The 21,062-nt window shown below is 46.1% G+C and overlaps 1 protein-coding gene across 4 annotated transcripts in view; it reads left to right on the top strand.

The window, feature by feature from the left end:
• The window catches only part of CTNNA3 (catenin alpha 3), a 435,224-nt gene extending 415,653 nt beyond the window's left edge, over positions 1 to 19,571 (top strand). For all 4 annotated transcript variants that reach the window (XM_071438368.1, XM_071438369.1, XM_071438370.1 and 1 more), the window contains one exon: positions 17,591 to 19,571. In XM_071438368.1, coding sequence (XP_071294469.1) covers positions 17,591 to 17,878 — 288 coding nt within the window. In that variant the 3' untranslated portion in view covers positions 17,879 to 19,571. The remainder of the gene's footprint in view (positions 1 to 17,590) is intronic.
• Positions 19,572 to 21,062: the final 1,491 nt, after the last annotated feature.

Below are 21,062 nucleotides of genomic sequence, written 5' to 3'. Positions count from 1 at the left end.
TGATTAAATAGGAAATGGACATTTCCTCCTATTAATTAAACTGGTGCCTCTTCAGGCACAAAATAATGGGGTAACATTTGCAGATTGATAGTAATTGCATTAATTTATGCAGATAAGCTGATACTTCACTTACAAGCACTGCACAGCAATAGGCTTGCACCTTACCTTGCCAGTTTGCTCTTTTTCCAGCAATGGCTTTAACTAGAGAGAATTATTTCACAGGGCAGAAAATGAACGTATCTTACATATTAATATTGTGCTCCATTACTTTCATCAGGCAATTCTGTTTTATGCTATTTACAGTCATTATCTGCTTATGTTTCATTTTATATTGTACTTGGCAAGAGAGACAAAGCCTTTTGGCCTTAAAAAGGAAGGGTCTTGAAGAGCAAATTCACAAGAGTCCCAGTATCCCAGAATTTGCTAACTGGCACAGAAGCTTCCCCCTCTACCCCAGGTTGGCTAGCCTTACCTGTGCACTAAGGGCTGTTTCCCTTTGCTGTTCCTGCAAATGTCTCATTTATCTTCAGCTCTTCCCCCTAGTATCTCAAGAGCCAGACTTTAAGTTAAACACTGACATCAGGCTGCTTTTGTGCCAAATGGAGGTGCTTTAATGTGTCTAACTTCATGCTCCAAGGCTGTACTGAAATCTCTGTTTCCCTTGCTAAGTTCCTGGGCTTATTAAATCACAAGTTTCCAGCATGACACTGCAATGAATGTGTTCCAGCTTTGAGGGCTGAACCACAGGTGAAAACACAGAGGCAAAGCTGTAAGCCAGAAGTTAGAAAAATGCAAGGGAGAGTCTCTGCCCCCAGGCCTTTGGCTGACACAGTCCCAATCCCTGGCTATCCACACCGCAGGAAAAGGCTGTCCTGGCCAACGTGCACTGCTGTGGCAGCTGGCAAACAGCCCCATGCCTTCACCACTGGAAGGGGTTCAGCTGCTGCTGGAGAGGAGCTGCCCCTCAGGCAGGGCAGGAGATGGGAGCAGGGCTTTTCAGCTCCTTTTAGGGTCTGGCTGTGCTTTCCCCTGGAAGAGAAGTGAGATAGGCAGAACAGCCTTGCTGCAGCCCTGACAGGACTGGATGGAAGGAACCAAAGGCTAAAAGTAGCAAGCTGGGAATCACACTGGAGCAGGGGCTGCCCTGCCAGCCCTCGAGTCACTGCAGGACTGGGTCATTCCTGTGCTGTTGGTGCTGCTGTCCCACTCCCACTGTGCTGTGACTCTGGGGGATCACATCCCTTTTCCCTTGATGCACACCCACAGTGGCTGCTCTGACACAGCCGTGTCCCCAAGCACCAGGGCACAGCTCCTGCTCTGTGCTCAGCCACTTTGCCTCTCCTGGCTGCTCTTCTCCTTGGTGCTTGTTGAGAACTCTTAGTTCACCTGTTTGAGTGGGAGGGAGGTTACTTGTAGGGCTTCACACCATGCATGAAATGACTTATTTCAGTATTTGACTCTGAAAATACTGAACTGCTCAATTTCTAAAAGCTGACATTAACCCCCAAGAGCTGACACAAGTTTTCTTCTGCTGAGACTTGACAAAAATATGTCACTCTGAGGTTTTTTTTTAGTTAGTAACACTATACCTCTCTAGCTTTTGCCTAGTGTACGCTGGCAGGTGTGTGGATATAGAAATCCTGGCCTTTGGAAGCAAAGCAAGGGATAGATTTTCCTGTCAATCACTTACAGACAGCTCAGTAACTACTACATTCTAAACTGCATCTACTGAGAAAAACTAATTTAAAGGAGTAGGAAATAATGGTAATGTACACTAAAGGACAGCTAACTTTTCCCAGTAATAATTACTCTGGCAGTTAGCAAAATCAGGATGTGTCATATAGTTAGCCTCAGTGTATGTAAAATATTGTTGCAACAAACACTCAATTTCTTCCTCAACAGTAAGGAAAAGATTTACATTAAGCTACTGTTCTTTTCCTCAAGGGCCTGTTTTTTAAAATAGATTTTTAAAATCCTCCCTGGAAGTGAAAGCAGCAGTAGTGGGGAGGGGCTGATCTATCTGCCTGGCTAAGCATCTGCTCCATTATGGTGCTGCACAGGAACAATTCCGCAGCCCTTAATGTAAGTTGTTTATCATTTAACTTGGACATAGGCCTGGCCTAATTATAGTTTCAGTTTCAGCCCTTTGAATCCTGCTTAGCCTGAAGCAGGCTCTGGTAATGGTTACTTTTCAGTCCATTAGATTCAATTTCCCCACCTGAAAAATGGGTAAAACATGGAACAGACCCCAGACACCCCTGAGGTGTTTAGTGCAGTCACTGGATGGACACACAAACACAGATAACCAACGGAACAGCCACGTTTCTAGGAAAACTCAGTTCCTTGGAAAGAATCTCAAGCAGTGAAGCTGTTTTCCTTAGGCCACATCCATGGGGATGAAACCTCTCCAGTACCCCAGAGTGAGAGCATGGTGAAGCAGAGGTGAGCAAAACATTGAGGGAACAGCTTCACAGAAAAGAATCACAATGGCAAGGCTCCCTTTGGCTCATTCCCCATCTAAACTGTACTGGGGTTGAATCTGTGACAGGTTCTGCGTGTCATCTGTCAGCTGCATGAGCACACATGGCAGGTAACCAAGTGCTTCCAGTTCCAGCTTTGCTGTGCTTTTCTTGGACACGTGACTTTTCTGTCTTCTGGTGCCAAGGATAGATCCCTTAAGATCTCCATTTCCACTAAAAGGAAATTAACACTACTCTGAGTGGGAAAAAAGGGAGGCTCAGAAAAGCAGGCAAGTAAGTGGTGTTCAAATCCTGGCCAAGGCCCAGTAATAACTCCAGTGCCTTCAACAATGGAGATTTCACTATTTTTGAATTGTTTGGCTTCTTTTAATCTTAAGGGATTAAATGACTATTTTATGTAACAACCTTAGTGAAAGAACCATAAAATAATTCAAAACAGCAATTAGCTACACCTAGTAAAAAAGCAGGATTAAAATCAAAAGCTCAATATAGTAAGGACTCCTTCCCTGAAATGCAGCATTGCTCAGACACACTGCTCTCCACAAAAATGTAGAACTCATGTAACTTTCAGATGTAGCTGTCAAAGAAATATAAATTCAGTCTTAGGCTTTCAGTATAGTGTACCAAAGGAAATGTGCTTCTAGGAATTTACATAATGAACCTTGTGTTTCAATTAAAATCAATTTTTAATAACTGACCTTGTTTCCAAAAGAATTTTAAGTTCAGACTTCAAACACTGATAAAAAAGTTTGGTATTTGGTGTTCAGTTCTCAGCTTCCACCTATATGGAAAACCTAAATCTGGGTGAACTGTAAATACGACTTGGAATACTGTAAACAGCCAACTAACACATCTGTTCTCAAACAGCACCACCTTACAGTTCCCTGCACAACTCCAAGAGCACTCCCAGCAGAGCAGTCCAGGTGTCCCAGCTGGGGCTGCAGGCACTGCAGGTTACACAGAACACTTTGGGAGAGCTGCAGGCCCACACAGCTTTGTCCCTGAGCACAAAGTCTCTGTCCCTGCCTTAGGACAGAGGGGCAACACCTGCACATCACAGCAACAATGGGAGCAGGAGGGAGCCTGGCCTCTCTGCCTGCCCTGCAGTCAGCAGAGTTTGTATTCCACTGCTGCACCAGTTACAGCTACTGCTGGCATGGGACAATGGGAGCATTTCTTACTGCACTGAACAAAAAATACTTTGACAGCAAAACAGTTTCTCCAGTTTCTAAGTCATGACTGTCTTTGTTATTCTGAATATTAAAAATAACTGCCCATATCAGTTATCATATTGTTCAGCATTTCATAGCAATGGATTGCCACTACTGCCAAGACATGAAATAACTTTACCAAAATGAGAAAAATACAATGCATGTAAGCAAACTGGAAAAAAAGTTTCAAAATTCATTTCTTGTCTAACATTTTCCTTCAGCTTTGCTATGCAGAGGAGAGTTTGCTTTCTTGCTCTCAGGACTTGCTATAGAGGAGGAATAAAAGTGCTGGAGAAGGGAGAGTGGATTTCAGCACGAGTGCTGCCAGCCTGATTTGGGGTGGGAATTTTTTTCTAAAAAATACTGTCATTTGCTCTGTATCATGTGTGTTTCACCACAGTGGTGAGAATAATTCTGAATTCCTTTTGCAATGGCAGCCAGATACTACTGCTCACAGGACAGGTGAGGAAAGAAATGTCAAAGGATGTTTTTCCTAAAGCCTTTCATGAATTCTTAACTTACACAGACCTGTAAAATCTGAAGGCTAAGATATTGCATCTCCATGGAAAATGCTGAAAGGGCAAAAGTGAAGTTAGGCAAAAATAAAACATGTTTTAGTTTGGGGTTGGTTGGTTTGTTTGTGAATCTTTATGTACCGCTTGCTGTGCATTGAAGAGTTTGTAGTTACATCTCTTGAAGTGAAATGGACTTAAACACTCAATGAATATTTTATCAGGCTTTTATTTATGCCATGTTCCATTTCTTCAGTTTTCCTAGATATGAGACCTTGAAGAGCCTGCTGAATATCTGAGATAAAAGCATTCAAGTGAAGACAGTTCTCAAGTACATCAGTTTTATAGAACAGATTTCCAGCAAACTGTACAGTGTTACTGGTATTGAGGTAGAAAAACAACAAAAGCCAGAGAAAGAGGAAATGAAATGTATGGCCGGATTGTAGTACACATCTGTAGTACACATCTAAGAACATCTAAAAGCTTCTCCAAAATTCTGAGTGCAGTTAATACCCCACCCCTACACAAACTTCCTCTTTAGAAGACAAATGTGAGATGCATCAGAAAGGCGAAGGGCCACGTAGACACAAGGACACAGCCAACGCTGTGGGCAGCCAGCCTAAAGGGCAGCATTAACTGAGTGTCCCTGCACCTCAGTGCCTGTTCTGACTCAGCCCAGTGTTATAAATGCTCAAATCGTGAGCCAAAATTATCAAAATTTTAGCAAAGATTTATTAATTTGTCTGCAAGACCGAAGTTCAGTCTTCAAAACCACCACAGCCAAAGAGACAGCGTCGAGCCAGGGATCGATGCTGGGTGAACCTGGATCTGACCTCCCGAGTGTCAGACTCTCCCCCGTTCATGCTCACTGCTTCTTGCAGCGGGGTTTTATACAATTTATTCTGCCCGAGGCAAAGATGACCAAATTTCCTTTGTATCTCTTCACATGCATCACTGTTTCTTTCCATGTGCAGAGCTGGACAAAGGCCAAGTCCAGGTGTGCCATCAGCATCAATCAGCTCCAGCTCCGGGAGAAGCCGTGTATTCAGATGTATCAGTTTGGCACCGCTGACTATCCTGATAGATGCAATTGGCAAGGCGATAATTGCTCTTGGGTGGCTCCTGATGACTCGGGAAACCGTTGATCATCGCCCTGGAAGCTTCTATTCTTACGTTAAGGCCTCGATTGTTATCTTAACGTGTGTCCGGGAACTAGTTGAATCTGAATAGACAGCTGCTCCCAGATGGGATGGTCAAAGACATGCTTTTGGATTTCACAATATTTTATACCATACATTAATAGCATGAATTATCCCTACCATATATTACAATCTCTCCCCTTTTATATCACTAATTTAATTCATGCTTCTTTTATAACCCAAATTGCTAAATTCTTTTATATCTACTTCTACCTGCCACCATTAAGGGTCTTTCACAAAAAGAGTAACCTTTATTAAATTATCCTGTACTCCCCTTGTGGAACATCCTGATACTCAGTATGATTTACATTTGTTTTCGCTCGTTTCTCAAATTTTGCCAATACTTCGGCAGCATTGCTGGCATACTTCTTTTCTTCCAGGCTCATGATCTTAGATGTGTTGCCTCTGGAAGCCACCTCCGGGTCCACGGGCACTATTGCTATCTGCATTCCCTGTACCACAGAGTGGATCAGTCTAATAAAACAAGGAATTAGACATGGCAGGAATAGGATTCCAGCTACTGAACACAGCATGAAGAACATAACTTTGTTCCACCAGGCCCCATCAAACAATCTGTCCCACCATGAAGATTGCGAAATCAAATTCCATTTTTCAACAGGGACATAGGCCACTTTCTTGATCTTGGCTGCCAATCCTCTTATGGTCTCCCCATAATCGTCAGTCTCAATACAGCATTCAGATTCATTGAATTTCCCACACGCTTCCCTGTCTTCGGCCAGCAAATAATCTAAAGCAATTCGATTCTGGTACACAAATGCCCGTGCCTGGGTGTGCTGCCGACTAAGTAAACCCAGGGCCTCAGAGATGTGATTTGATACAATTTCCACCACTGCCTGCAGCCGAATCAGTCTGTTCAGTAGATAAATCAGAGTCCTATACCCGTAGCTTCCATCTTGAGCCCATGTGGCCGGTCCATAATAATCAATTATTCCCGCGGCTGGCCACTCCTCCTCTCCCCAGGTTTGTTTACCACTTTTCACAGGTATCATCTTTTTCAAGCTTCTCCTCTCCCTCATACCCCTCATACGGGGTCTCATACAGAGGAGCCCCTAATAGGTTCCTTTTTGTTTGAGGGAGAGTAAAGAAGACTGGCTGGATCATGCCCAAAGTGCATGATCCTCTCCACCTCGGGGGTAACTCGCTGTATGCCTTCTTCCCACAAATCCAATAAATTCCAGCCGGGGCTTTCCATCTGATATTTATCCTTCCTGGGTCTCCCCAGTATTCTCTCAAGCCCTCCAAGGATTGGAAGGGGTTGGCTTCAGGATTTTTGACCCAGCACAATCCTATCCTTTTGTTCCATTCGCAATTTGTCTCATTTTTCCAGCTCCAGTACCCCGTAGGGGGTTCTGGTTGCCAGACCTTGCCCTTGTTGTTTGAATTTATCATCAGGGTAGTTACACACGGAGTGTATTCCACCATCTTGGTATATTCCTTTCCTTCCTGACTGATGCAAATGGTTCCAATCAGCCTCTGGTTCAAAATCCACCCCTCAGGCCTCTGTGCCAACTTTGAGACTCTTGGATTGTCCCATTTCAGAAGTTGTTCCGGAGCCAAACCTTCCCCTTTCCATGGCCATTTTTCTGCTGACTTCAGCCCCCCCCACAAATCCAGCAATTTAACAATCCCAGTTCAGTTGCAATTTCTTGCATCAAATCAATTAATAGATTTCTGTCCGGGGAAGGTAATTCCCCATCAGCGTATTGTTTCTCCAGCAATTCATACTGTTCTTCCAGAGTTTTTAATCTTTCCTGTTCAACTCGCTTCCTCCTCAGTTCTGACTCCCTTCTCTTCAATTCTTGAGTTACCTCTCTCATTCTTCCCTCAGGATCTTCACCATCTTTAATTTTTGTGAAACAGACAACCCGGTCATATTGCAGGCACGCCCTGTCATCATTTGCCTGTGCCAAATCCAATATGATTGGTTCCCTGCTCAAAGTAAACTTGCTATCAAATTTAACAATTCTTCCCATCCAATACATTTTCCCATTCATTGTGCATATCCCCAACCTCGCATTGTCATAACACAATGGATTCACCTGGTGATACGTGACAAAGATCGATTCAGTCTTTCCCCCAACCCACATGGTTTGATTGCATTGGTTACAAACAGGGATTGACATTATTTCTGCACTCTGTTTCTGTATGTGATGCTTTTGCTCATTGACTGCCCGTTCCTTGGCCCTGCCTCGGGATTAATACACCAAATCCCTATGTCTAATTCACATAATTTGGCCCTTTTGCTGTTTTTCCAACAGTACCTGCCGGGCTCCTTGAGACATTCTTCCAAGGCTTGGTATGCTGAGGGTCTCCCGTCCCCTCGCTCAACTGGGACCACCTGAGTGCATTTATTGCACTCGTCTGTGGAGCTCTCGTTTCTGCCTCTCCTTGGGACCTCAGTGCGCAGACTCTGCATCCTGCACATGGCCAGGCTCAGGCCAATCAGTATTCCCACCAGGCGTGCTCCTCTGCCTTTGCCTCCACCCCCTGGGGTGCCACCAGCGGCGAGGAAGACCATCTTCATGGCAGCAGGAGTATTCTTCAGGGAACACATTTTCTGACCATAGCCGCATACCTCCTTTTGAAGGCACCCCACCGTGAAATTCTGACAGCATCTGGGCTGCATGGTACCCTGATTGACTGCCAGCACTCCACATCCAGAATCTCTGCTTTTGATCTAAGCTTCCCATGCACCCTGTTCTGAAAAATCTGAAACCATTCCTGTGAATCTAAATCAATGATTCCTAGATTTGTGGCTAGGGTTAGGATTCGGTCAGTCAGCTCAAGCTCCTCCTCCAGACACTGAGTGCACAACCCCTTCAGCCTCTGTCCCCTTCTACAGTGTACAAGAAACACCCCCTGTCAATATTCACACTTGAAATGTACAAACGGATAGCATACACAGTCAGACAGCATACAACTTATCTGCTCGCCATCAGTCATTTACGAGGACGTTGGAGTCTGATCTTCAAGTCGCCTGGGGAAGAAGTGACCCTCCACTCGGGCGCTTCCTCCTGATGTTCGACTTTCTTCACCCTAGATGCATGTGTCCAGCCTTTCTCCGCCATCTGAATGGCTGTGTCTGTTGTCTGGAGCACAAGAAAGGAACCTTCCCAGTGAGGAGAGAGGGGTACATCTTTCCACATTTTCACAAGCACTCTGTCACCCGGTTGGATTTTGTGGATAGCGAATCCCAGAGGAGCACTCTGAGATACTATCCCTTGTTTCCTGAGTTCTTGCAAATTTTTGTTGATTGCAACCAAATAAGGTTGAATCTGACAATTCTCAAATCTGGGATGTCCCACCAGCATCCCATGTCTATATGGCATTCCATGTAACATTTCAAATGGTGAGAGCCCCGTCTCCGAATGAGGCATCGTCCTGATATTAAGCAATGCTAGAGGCAGGCATTTCAACCAAGACATCCGAGTTTCTAAAATTAATTTAGACAGCTGCGCTTTCAAGGTGTGACTCATCCTTTGCACTTGTCCTGAGCTCTGGGGATGCCACAGAGTGTGGTATTCCCACTGAATGCCTAGCGCATCAGCCATCTGCTTAATAATCTTTGATGTAAAATGTGTTCCTTGGTCCGAATCAATGTAATTCACCACCCCATATCAGGGTACAATTTCCTCCAGTAATATTCTGGACACTGTCTGAGCCATTGCCCATGGGCTAGGAAAAGCCTCCACCCAATGAGTCAATTTGTCCACGATCACAAGCACAAATTTGAATCTCCCCACTTTGGGCAACTCTGTGAAATCAACTTGAATTCTTTCAAATGGTCAGTACGCAACGGGGTGGCTCCCCAGGATGGCCTGTCTTGCCCTTGTTTTGTTAACTTTCTGACAAATCAGGCATCCCTGTACCTCTTGTTTGGCCAATTCGTAAATTCCCCTGCACCCAAAAAATTTCAAAAATTGTTCCGCCAGGGCCTGTGCCCCCCAATGTGTTCGTTGGTGCAGTTTCCGCAAAATCCTCCTGGTAAAACCTTTAGAAACTGGTTCTCTCCCATCAGGTAATTTCCAATTACCTTCTTCCAATTTGCCTCCTATCTTTTCATAGCATTTGATCTCCTTTTGAGAGGGATGGGGAGGATCATCTGGGACCTCAGTCCCTTTGATCTCCGGGGTACTCACCATCATCAGCGCTGTGGTCTTGGCTTCCTGGTCCACCAAATTGTTTCCTCTGGTTCGGGACTGAATTCCTGCCTGGTGTCCCTTCACAGGGACCACCACAATTTCCTCCAGCCCCCTTAGAGCTTCTAAGATTTCCTGGATCAATTCTCTGTGCATCAGTCCATTTCCCTGGTGTTGATCAACCCCCTTTCTTCCCAGATTTTCCCAAAGGTGTGAACCACTCCAAAGGCATACCTAGAATCTGTAAAAATTGTTCCCTTTCTCCCTTGAGTCCCTTCAAGGCTCTCAGAACCATGTACAATTCGCAAGCCTGTGCCGACCAACTCGCACTCAGGAGATCTGCTTCAATCACTTTTCCCATTTGTCCATCCACGACTGCATATCCTGATTTCCTTTTCCCATCAATCACCCTGCTCGGTCCATCTACAAACCATTTTTCTCCTTCATCTAATTCTTCCTCTTCTAAATCCTCTCTGATCTTTGTTTGTAATTCAACCACCTCCACGCAATCATTAACCAGCTCCCCTGAAGCTTCCCCAAACAGAAACTGCACAGGGTTCTGTGCAGTCATTGTCCACAATTCCAAATCCTGTCAATGAATCAAAATGGCCTCATACTTCAACAACCTTGCATCAGCGAGCCATTTATCTGCCTTTTGCTGTAGTATGCTGCGCATGTTGTGCGGTGCAAATACTACCAAAGGTGCACCGAAGGTTACCTTCTTAGCTTCCTCCCCCAGCAATGCTACAGCGACAATCGCCTGCACGCAGGTGGGCCAGCCCTGCTGACCGGGTCCAAAAGCCTGGACAAGTAACCCACCGGTGTGCTGACCCCTGCCCAGTCCTGTGTCAGCACCCCATGTGCTGTGTGACTGCTCACGTCCACAGACAACTGAAAGGGTTTCTTCACGTCAGGGAGGCTCAGCACTGGTGCTGCTGTGAGTGCCTCCTTGACTCCCCTGAATTCTTCTTTGTCCGCCTTTGTCCATTTGATCCAGTCTTTGGTGAGTTTCTCATATAGAAATTTCACCTTTTCGCTGTACCCTTCAATCCACTGCTGGCAATATCCCAAAAACCCCAAAAGCTGTCTGACCTCCCTTTTTGTTTGCGGGGGTGATAAGGCAATAATCCCTGCCATGCTTTCTGGATCCAATTTCTTTTTGCCCTTGGTTAACCAATGTCCCAAGTACCTGACCTCAGTCTCTGTGAATTCCAACTTTGACTTTGACACCTTCAACCCTTTTTCCCCTAAAAAGTTCAAAAGTTCAGTGGTGCTCACCCTTACAACCTCTTCCCTAGGACCTGCAACCAACAAATCGTCTACATATTGTAGCAATTTTGTCCCCTCTGTTGGTACAAAATTACTTAAAACCTGCTCAAGTGCTTGCCCGAATAAATTCGGAGGATCCACGAAGCCCTGAGGCAACGATGTCCACCAGAGCTGCTGCTTTCTGTTCATCTCTGGGTCTTCCCACTGAAATGCAAAATAATCTCTGCTGCCCTCTGCTAGAAGACAGGTCCAAAAAGTATCCTTCAAATCAATCACGCTGTACTACGTGTCCTTGGGAGAAATGTTATTTAACAAAGTGTAAAGATTTGAGATCATGGGGACAAAGTCTTAGTTCTCTGATTCACAGCCCTTAAATCTTGCACCAGTGTAAAGCTGCCGTCTGTCTTTTTCAAAGCCAAAATTGGGGTGTTGTGCCGAGACATGCACGGCTCCAACGTTCCTTTCTTTATCAATTAGTCAATCACCAGTTTCAATCCCTTCCTCCCCTCCATGGAGATATGATATTGTTTGACCCAAATGGAGTCCTCTGGTCTCTCAGTTTCAACACAAATTGGCTCTGTATCCAACCTCCCAGCTTCCCCTTGGACATACCACACCCTCGGGTCTATTTTCTCCTTATCCTGAACAGTGAGTTTATACATCCTCACCCTGAGCCAGGAATTCTCCACTGCCAAGACAATTTCAAGGGCTACCATCAAGTCCCACCCTAGCAAATTAAAATCCGCACCCCGTATCAGTAATATATTTCCTGTACGCTTTTTGTTTTCTGTTCCTATTTCTACATCTTTTATGATCGGAACCTCGAAGGGTTCCCCTTTTGCCCCGATTACCCTTATGGAATCGTTGCTCAGAGAGCACCCCTTTGGCAGCTGCTGCACCGCTGTCCATTTCGCCCCAGAGTCTACCATAAACCACATCTCCTGCCTGTGGGGTCCTACTTTTAATTTTATCAAGGGCTCCCTCGGTGTTCTGGACTCCAAACTGAAAAGCCCCTGACACCCCTAATCTTCTTGAAACATTGCCTGGTCCTTGGCTTTGTTGGGACAATTCCTTTGGATGTGTCCCTTTTGCTTGCAGTAATAGCACTCCAAATGTCTCCTCTGATCATTTGATCCTTTATCCCTGTTTATTCACTGGCGCCTTCTTCGCCGTGTCTCTGCCCTGTTCCAGTTTTTGTGCTTCTCTTACCGCCGCTACCAATACCTTAGATTGGATCTTCTGTTTCTCTTCATCCCATCTCATGTAGACTTTCTGGGCTTCCCGAAGCAGCTCCTGCAACCCTTTTTCCTGCCACCCATCTATCTTTTCTAGCTTTTTCTGAATGTCCTCCCAAGATTTCGCCACAAACTGAGTTTTTAGCAAAACCATCCCGATCGGAGAATCGGGATCCATGCTTAAATACATTCTCAAACCCTTGCAGAGCCTCTCCAACCATTCCGTGGGAGTCTCATCTTTCCCCTGGCACTCCCTGAGTACCTTTCTCATGTTCTGTCTCTTGGGTACCGCCTCCCTGATACCCTGAATTATCATATTTCTTAAATTTATCATTTTCTGCCTCCTGTCCTCTGTCTGGGCATTCCAGGATGGTTTCTGGTTTGGCCACCTCTTGTCCCTGCTTCCCCCATTGGGGTTTCTCTTTTCCCAATCTTTGATCACGGCTTGCCTGATCATGTCCCTTTCCTCATTGTTAAACAGTGGCCTCAGGATCACTTGGAGATCCTCGTAGATGTAGGTGCTGGTCCCTAGAAATTCATCTAGCCTTTCCGCCACCCCCAAAGGATCATCCACTAATTTTCCTATCTTCTTCTTGAATGCTCTCACATCACTGGTGTTGATCGGCGTGTGTACAAAGCCAATAATTCCAGGAGCCGTCGGCACCTCCTGTAAAGGGAAGAAGCTGGGCTTCTCTTCTTCATTTCCACTGTCTCCTGTGGTTGCCCTCCTCATTTGCTGCCTCGTTTGACGGGACAGGGGAGAGCTGTCTTTGGGGATGGTTACCTGTTTTTCTTCAGTTTTGGGAAGGGTCGGTGGCAGCGGCTGCTCACATGGGAGCGGAAGCGCCGCCGCAGCTTGTTCACGTGGAGGGGAAGGCGCCGCAGCCTGCTCCAGTGGGAGTGGCGGTGCCGAGACCTGACCCAGTGGGTTCGACGCCTCGAGAGGCAGCGCAGGCACCAGCTGTGCCTGAGCTGGTCTGGGCTGGGGCGGAGGAACAAGGTAGGGAGGTGTAAGATTGTCCAAGGGTTCCCATTCCTTTCCCCTGTTTGCCGCACGTTGGAGGGCTCGTACCAGGTGTAAACTTGTACAAGCATACCTCCACATCTTGGCATACTCAATTTCCTCAAAATCCTGTGGGCGGCGATCAAATACGTGATCATACAAGGACTCGCAAGTCCAAGCCTCAAAAGTGCCAAAAATCGGCCACACCACATATTTTCTGATCTCCTTCCCTCCCCATTTTTCTATACAAAAACGGATCATTTTCTCCTTGGACCTGCCCGCTCTCCGTGGGCTTTCATCCCACTGTTCTAACATCCACCCCAACGGACTATCTCTTGGGATTTCTGGCAGAACTTTCCTAGGACCCTGGGAAGATTTTTCCTGGGGTTTTCTCTGCAACCTGCTCTTTCCCAACCCCATTTTTCCAAAAATCCCTCCTGCGATTTTTCTCACTTTGTCTCCTCTGGCTGGGACGCTCATCATGAGTCCCGATTCTTTGTCTGATGTTGATTTCTTGAGCTTGCGAAACACCGCCAGTCTTACTCAGTCACACGGAGAACCGTTCTGCTGACTTTTCGACTGATCTCCGGTTTTCTTACCTGTTTTCTCTGGATCAGAAGGTAGACAGACTCCTAGAATTTTCTAGGACTGTCTTTTCCCCTTCCTGACCCAACTGTGACCAATCTCCCCCCTCAAACTCCCCCCGAGCCTCGGGTCCCACGTGTGTTAAGCAAAAAGCGTCCGCTTCCCCCTTGACCAACCATGTCCCTCGCGGGACGGTGGAAACGCACTCGTGGGGTCCACACTCGCTTTGTGACAGTCACTTCTCACACACACGTTTGGTCACATCCCACTCAACCACGCAATACTCACCTTTCCTTTCCCATGTGGATTCTTTGTGCACATCAATTTCCAAGTGGAAAAAAAAGCACCTCGGGCTTGGAGATCCCCTGGATCTTGCTGAGTTTCCGAGAGCTGGGCCCATTTTTATCCCTCTTTGGCTGTGGCTCCGGTTTCGGTTTGGTGTTTTTGATTGGTCTGGCGGACTTCAATCCCGCTCAGACTGCTGAAATCAGCAAGGTCCCCTCTGGGCGGGAAGGGGTCCCGAACCCCAAATTCAAATCACGTTGGGTTGTCACCAGATTGTTATTAAATGATCAAATTGTGAGCCAAAATTATCAAAATTTTAGCAAAGATTTATTAATTTGTCTGCAAGACCGAAGTTCAGTCTTCAAAACCACCACAGCCAAAGAGACAGCGTCGAGCCAGGGATCGATGCTGGGTGAACCTGGATCTGACCTCCCGAGTGTCAGACTCTCCCCCGTTCATGCTCGCTGCTTCTTGCAGCGGGGTTTTATACAATTTATTCTGCCCGAGGCAAAGATGACCAAATTTCCTTTGTATCTCTTCACATGCATCACTGTTTCTTTCCATGTGCAGAGCTGGACAAAGGCCAAGTCCAGGTGTGCCATCAGCATCAATCGCCTCCAGCTCCAGGAGAAGCCGTGTATGCAGATGTATCAGTTTGGCACCGCTGACTATCCTGATAGATGCAATTGGCAAGGCGATAATCGCTCTTGGGTGGCTCCTGATGACTCGGGAAACCGTTGATCATCGCCCTGGAAGCTTCTATTCTTACGTTAAGGCCTTGATTGTTATCTTAACGTGTGTCCGGGAACTAGTTGAATCTGAATAGACAGCTGCTCCCAGATGGGATGATCAAAGACATGCTTTTGGATTTCACAATATTTTATACCATACATTAATAGCATGAATTATCCCTACCATATATTACACCAGCCCCAGGTAATGCAGCAAAAGCCCAGGTCAAACACCCTTGGTGGGCCCTAGGTCACTGCCTTGCAGCAGGGGTGCTGTTTCTCACAGCGTGGGGCCAGGTCCTGCACAGCTCTTTGTGGTTCTGTGCTATGGCAGAGGTTCAGTTCCTCTGGTGTGGCAAGGGGCAGGGGAATTCTGCCTCGTGGTACAGCTCTGCAGTTGGGCTTGGAGTCAGGCTGTGGCTCTCCAGCATTTAAAGTGCTGGAGTTGGCAGGTGTCCCCTGCCAGAGCCCCTGTGTCAACCACAAGGCTGACACAGCTGCACGCTGGGGTTCAGTTACAGCCTCATCAAAACTGGGCACCCCTGAAGTTTGTTGCTGCTTATAGTAGATACCTATGATTACAGTTTAGAAAACAATAAAAATGCAGTTTTTGTGATCTCAGGGGTGGGGTGAAGGAGCCCTCAACTGTTCCACAGCCGATTTGTGGAAAAGTCACAGGGGGCAGAAGGAGGAGGTAACTGTTCAGTTTCCACAGGAGAGGAAAGGCCAGCTAAGTTCTACTGCTCACTTCAGCACTCTCCATGTTCCACACTACACACACTGAAGTTAGAATAAAGTTACAGCTGAAGCTTTGTAGCACGCTGCCTGGATGCTACCAGTTTCTTCAATAAGCCTTTTCCCTGCCATGCAAACAAGAATTTATTTGCTGCCCAACCTGCCACGCCTCCTCACATGCCTCTGTCAGCCAGCAGCTTCAAAATGGTGGAGCAGTTACACACACTGCAGTCACTGGGAGACTTCAGGGAAGAAGCTTCCTCTGAAGCCCATTACCATCTGCCAGAGAACAAAAACTATTTTTTTTTTTGTCCTAGCAGCTTCATAGCAGTGTTACTATGCCAGTGCTGGACTGTTAGGGTAGGGGGAAAAAAAAAGTTATTTCAATAAGATGTCAGAATTATGGTGTTGTCAGCTGTTCTAGATGGCAACAGATAATTGAAATTTCGTGTGTCTGTGTGTGTGTATGCAGAGGTGTGTCTCACTGTGTGACAGCATCCAGCAGTGAGCTGTGGCCAGGGCCCCCCTCCATCTCCCCTGAGCTAGGGCTGCACCTCAGGGCAGCCTCCCTGGGGAAAGGGAGTGTGGGACAGGAACTCTGAGCAAAACCTTCCCCACAGCCTGCAGCCTTGGGAAATTGTTTGTTTCACATGTGTTAGATGTATAAAGACGTGTTTGAAATTTGGGGGTCAGCACATGCACTGAAGTTCACATCAAAGTGTGTGACAGCAGCTGTGCTGCAGGGCCAAGGCTGCTGAGGGGCTGGGCAGCCCAGCTCAGTCATCCAGCTCATAGATCCAGTCCCAAACACACCCACCTGCCCTCTGATGGCAGCAATGCCCTGCAAACACCACAGGGCTGCTAGAGACTGGCAGCCCTTTCTAGAAAGTTCACATGCTGCAGCATGGAATGAACTTCAGAGGCCATCTGGTAGATTTTACACCTTTTCTTGGGGAATTGAGATCATTTCAGTTTGCCATCATATGTGTGCATTCAACCAGATATCTTAACTTTTTAAAAATTTTTGGTTTTTTGCATTTCCAGAGAGCAGCAGTGTTGTATTAACTGGAAGATTTTTCTGTCAGTTCAGAGGTGTTTCCAAATTGCAATTAAATCCAGCCTTTTGGCTGCATTTTTTATTTCTGCCTTATTTGTATTTGTGCTACACAATCAGAATGAAGACAGACAATAATAATACACCTCTCTGACCTGATCAATTTTTTTGATCTGGCAAAGGGAGAAGTCCTCAAACCTCTCCTAATAACCCCATTTGTAAATCTGTACCTTGCCCAAGGCTTTGGGGTTGGGCTGCATGGCAAAGGACAGGATCACTCTGCCACTAAACCCACAGAGAGCCCTTCAGAGAACTGGCTTCAGTGCTTTTACACAAATGTTTCAGCAGTGGGGATATTTAGAAGGTGAAGTGTGAAGGCTCTCCTGTTTTGAAGAGTAATCCTACTATTTGTCCATCCCAGCCATGGAGAGCTTCCTCAGTGCTCCTGTTTGCTGTCCATGAGCAGTGACAGAAGACACCCCTGCTGTGGCACTGGTGTGGCTGTGCTGGATGCTGGGGAAGATGATGGGCTTTGTTTGTTCTGCATTCTGCCCTTTGGTGACACTCCCCAAGCAGCTGGGGAGGCCACACAGTCATAGGGATTTCTGTGGGTTATCCCACTTTTAATATCCCATACAAATCTTGGCTGCTGAGAACAGGTTCAGCAGCTCTGCCAGAGCCAGAGGCAGACACTTCAGAGTATCCCAGCACTGCTCCTGAGCACTTGTGGGAGCCTGGAATGGGACAGGAGCAGCTGGAGGCCTTACCTAGTGCTAAAACAAAGGAAACAATGGTCACATTTTCACAGCTCTTCTTCAAGTTGGTTTCATTACCCATCAGTAGTAATTGCAATAGGACCCTGCAGACAAGCATCCTGAATTCCTGTTACAGAAAAAAAACCAATTAGCATTATCTTCCAAAGCATTTATTGATTCCACCAGCATGAATTTCCATACATCACAATAAATCTGAGCAGCAGAGCATGAGCAAAGTGATCAAACACACAAAAGGAAAATGTGGGAATTATGGTTAGTCTCTGGTAGTCTTAATTTTAACTGGTGTTTATTCCTGTGCCTACTGTGGTTAAAAGCACACTGATTTCTAGGCTGGTGTTTCTGTTTCCTATTACAGCTGGACAGTGTCACTTCACTAATTCAGGCCGCCAAAAACTTAATGAATTCTGTGGTGCAGACAGTGAAGATGTCCTATATTGCATCCACAAAGATTATCAAGATTCAGAGTCCTACTGGCCCACGCCATCCAGTTGTGATGTGGAGAATGAAGGCTCCAGAGAAAAAGCCCCTGATTAAAAGGGAGAAGCCAGAAGAAATCTATGCTGCTGTCAGAAAAGGTTCTGCAAAGAAGAGAATCCATCCTGTGCAAGTCATGAGTGAATTCAGAGGCAGAGAAATAGTCTAATATTCTGCCACTATGTTTTCTTATCTTGAATTTCCCATGATTTTTCATCTTTTCCCCTGCTTACTTAATAATTATATATGTCAACGTTTTGCTCTAAATCTGTAAGATAACACTTGCTTAAATGATTTGAAAATGCTGTTGGATTACTTAAAAGCACACAGTTGAAAATAATACTGGTTCTCCTGCAGTGAGGAGCTCTGGTGTCTGCCCAGCTGGGCCCACAGTGCAGCTGGGAAGGAGCAATGTGCCAAGAGGCCAAAGGCAGCCTGCACTCAGCAGGTCTGCAGTGGGTCTGTGTGTGACACAGGCATTTCTGACTGCTGGGCCAGGTCCTGATGGGCACCCTGTGACCAGCTCAGCTGGGCTGCCCAAACCTGGGTCCAGACTGCAGCATCCAAAGACTTCTCCTTGGCCAAGACCATGTCTTGGAAATGTAAGCTTGAAAATGTTTGATGAAACACACAAAGTGTTGGAACAACGTGGATGTAACAATGTAATAAAGAAAGCACTGACTGCAGGCCGGCAGGGGTGACAGCTCTTTAGAAGGCCTTTGGAAACATGAACAGGAATCTGTGTTCTGCTCCCTGCTCTCTTCTGTGAGCCCCAATAAATCTGCTGGCTGTTGTATTTGGCAGTTCAGATAAATCAGACATTAACAATAAAAAAACTTTCCTATTGCTGCATGAAAGAAGAACTTTGAAATAAATCATTATTCTGAGTGTGTGAAATACACATATCTTGAATCTTAGGAATGAAGTGACTTTTCCAAAGCAACTGTAGGGAATTAAGTTACTTCTGACAGACTTCCTAAATGCAGGACTCTGCTGGTGAGTGCTGAATGGCTGCACTCAAAGTGTGTCATGAAGGTAAATCCTGCTAGTCCAGACCTCTGCAATGTACTTAAGAAAAACTAGTTTTTTCTAAATACTTTTTAATCTGAAATCCACTTGGACTAATTTTTTTAGAAGGCTCTAACTTGCCTTTTTGCCATGTCATGAATTCTTCCCAGACTACATTTGTTACTCAAGATGTCTTTGCTTGGCCATTCCATAGATCCTTCAGCATGGTCTTCTACATTTGCCAGGGTGAAAGGGCTCCCTCAAAAGCCAGAGCTTCCTGTGTCACTGACTGCCATTATGGGATGGCTCCACATTCTGGGCCGCTGCTCCAGGTCATTTATTACCATGCTTGCCCAGCAGTCCCTGACCTAGCCCAGTGTGGGCAGCAGGAATAACCCTCAACTGTGCCTTTTCTCTTGGGGCTGCCATGTTTGTAAGCTCAGCACGCTGGGGCAGGGTAATTTCTGGGCTGCTGGTTATAAAACCCTGTGAAACTATAGTGCTCATGAATTAAAAATTCTACTGATCATTCTTCCACCTTCCCTAACCTTGTAATCACTTAAATGGAACAAAAAGAGAAGTTTGGAAGAAAATCACCTTTTTCCAACTCCAGTTCCCTCCAGCATGTTTGCAGCAAGATGTCAGTAATGTCTCCTGGCTTTGCTGCTCCTCCCAGGGCTCCAGAGGTGGCAGGTAAGCTGACACAGCCTTGTGGGCTGCTCTGGGGCTGTGACTGTCCTGAAACCCTCCTGTCTCCAGGTTACACCTTTGGTCCTGGTCACCTTGATGTCAAACGTTTGTAACTAATGCCTTGGTACCACATTGTTAATAAAAAAGCATGTACACCCCGAGAAGCTGCTGTCAGTGTTGTGGGATTTTTTCAGTGTGTCTGAAGTTCAAGGCCTGCCAGGTGTGCTCACAGAAGCCTTCCTTCCAGCACACTGTGTGTGCTCCATTAGCTGCTCTACAGGAGAGGTTTTCCAGCACCGGTATCACTAAAGCACATTTTACTGCTTCATTTCATGCTCCTTCCTGCACTGCCAGTCTGTGCTCCTTCCCTGGCCATGCTCAGTCACCAGTTTGATCTCAACACAGCAATTTATTACACAAAAACCACCCTCTAAATGAACAAGGAATTTAAAACTCACTGTTGAGAAGAGCCAAAGAAGGCTGTTGAGAAGAGCCAAAGAAAAAAAATCAAATTTAGACTAAATTTATCTTGGCTTAAATTCAATCCCAAGAGAAAAAGTTTATTCCTGGCTAAGGAGGCAAAGGGTAAGAAGTCCTGGAGCTGTAAAAAGCCCAGCTCATCACCCTTCAGCCAGTCTGGGAAGCAGGGAACCACCACTTCCCTGCCACGAGGGAGAATTCTGAAGGAGGATGAACTGCTCAGTGATATTCCAAGCAGCTCCTCATTCCCTGCTAGCCCAGCTTGCAGAGCATAACTTCTCCCCCAGTTTCTGCCTGCCCCTCACACTGTGCCCTCAGCTGCTCTCAGGCTGGCAGAGCTGCAGCTTTCTCACCTCAGCAGCTCAGATTATTTCATTAGCCTGCCTTGGCCTCTCCCTGTTACCACATCATGGAGCACAGTGTGATGGATGACTGAAGGCAATTTTATATTAAAAATTTTCACTAGAGCACTAGAAAGTGGGAGTCCCATTGCTGAATCCCATTAGTTTGAGAGGACAGGTCTGCATCATTTCCGTAAATCCCAAACTGTTGAATTTTTATTTTTTTAAAATAAACAGCCAATATGCTTTTTCTCCCAACATAGCCTGGTACCACTAGGGAAGCTCTGTAGCTGCATCTCTACTAAAGAACACAACTAAGCAGCTTGACATTGGGCCAGGCATGGTGTTTTAAAGGTCCTGCAGTGATTTTTAAAAGGCTTGTGTCCTTTATTCTCTGTGAGCCCACAGCTGGAGCATTTGAGAAAAATATGTTGATACAGAAAGTTCTTTCATGGGCCTTTAAAAGTTTTCTTTTTGACCAAAAAAAAAAAAAAAACAACAAAACCCGTAAGTCTTTATCAGCAGTAGATAATAAAATTCTATGTAAAGCCTATTTCTCTTTCTAGATATTACTTATCCCTTGTGTGTTGCACCCAGTTGAACTCTGGGGACTTGCCAGCATGTTAGGCTCAGGAGATGAGAGAAATAAACCCCTGTGCCTCAGCTGTGGCTGCAGCCAGGGTGGTGCCTGGTCCTGCATCCCAACAGCTGGAAAGCAGCACCCACCTCCCCCTCCCGGACACGTGGGGACCCTCCCCAGCCCTCTGCTGCTCCCAGCTCCTGTCCTCCCCCCCAGAACCCTGTGCATCCCACGGGCCTGGAACACCGAGGGAG

Source organism: Agelaius tricolor, unplaced genomic scaffold (genome assembly GCF_023055355.1).
Source record: "Agelaius tricolor isolate 1412-34295 unplaced genomic scaffold, bAgeTri1.0.p SCAF_13, whole genome shotgun sequence".
Taxonomy (NCBI): Eukaryota; Metazoa; Chordata; class Aves; order Passeriformes; family Icteridae; genus Agelaius; species Agelaius tricolor.
Note: the sequence above shows the minus strand (reverse complement) of the source record. Positions and strands in the feature narration are given on the sequence as shown.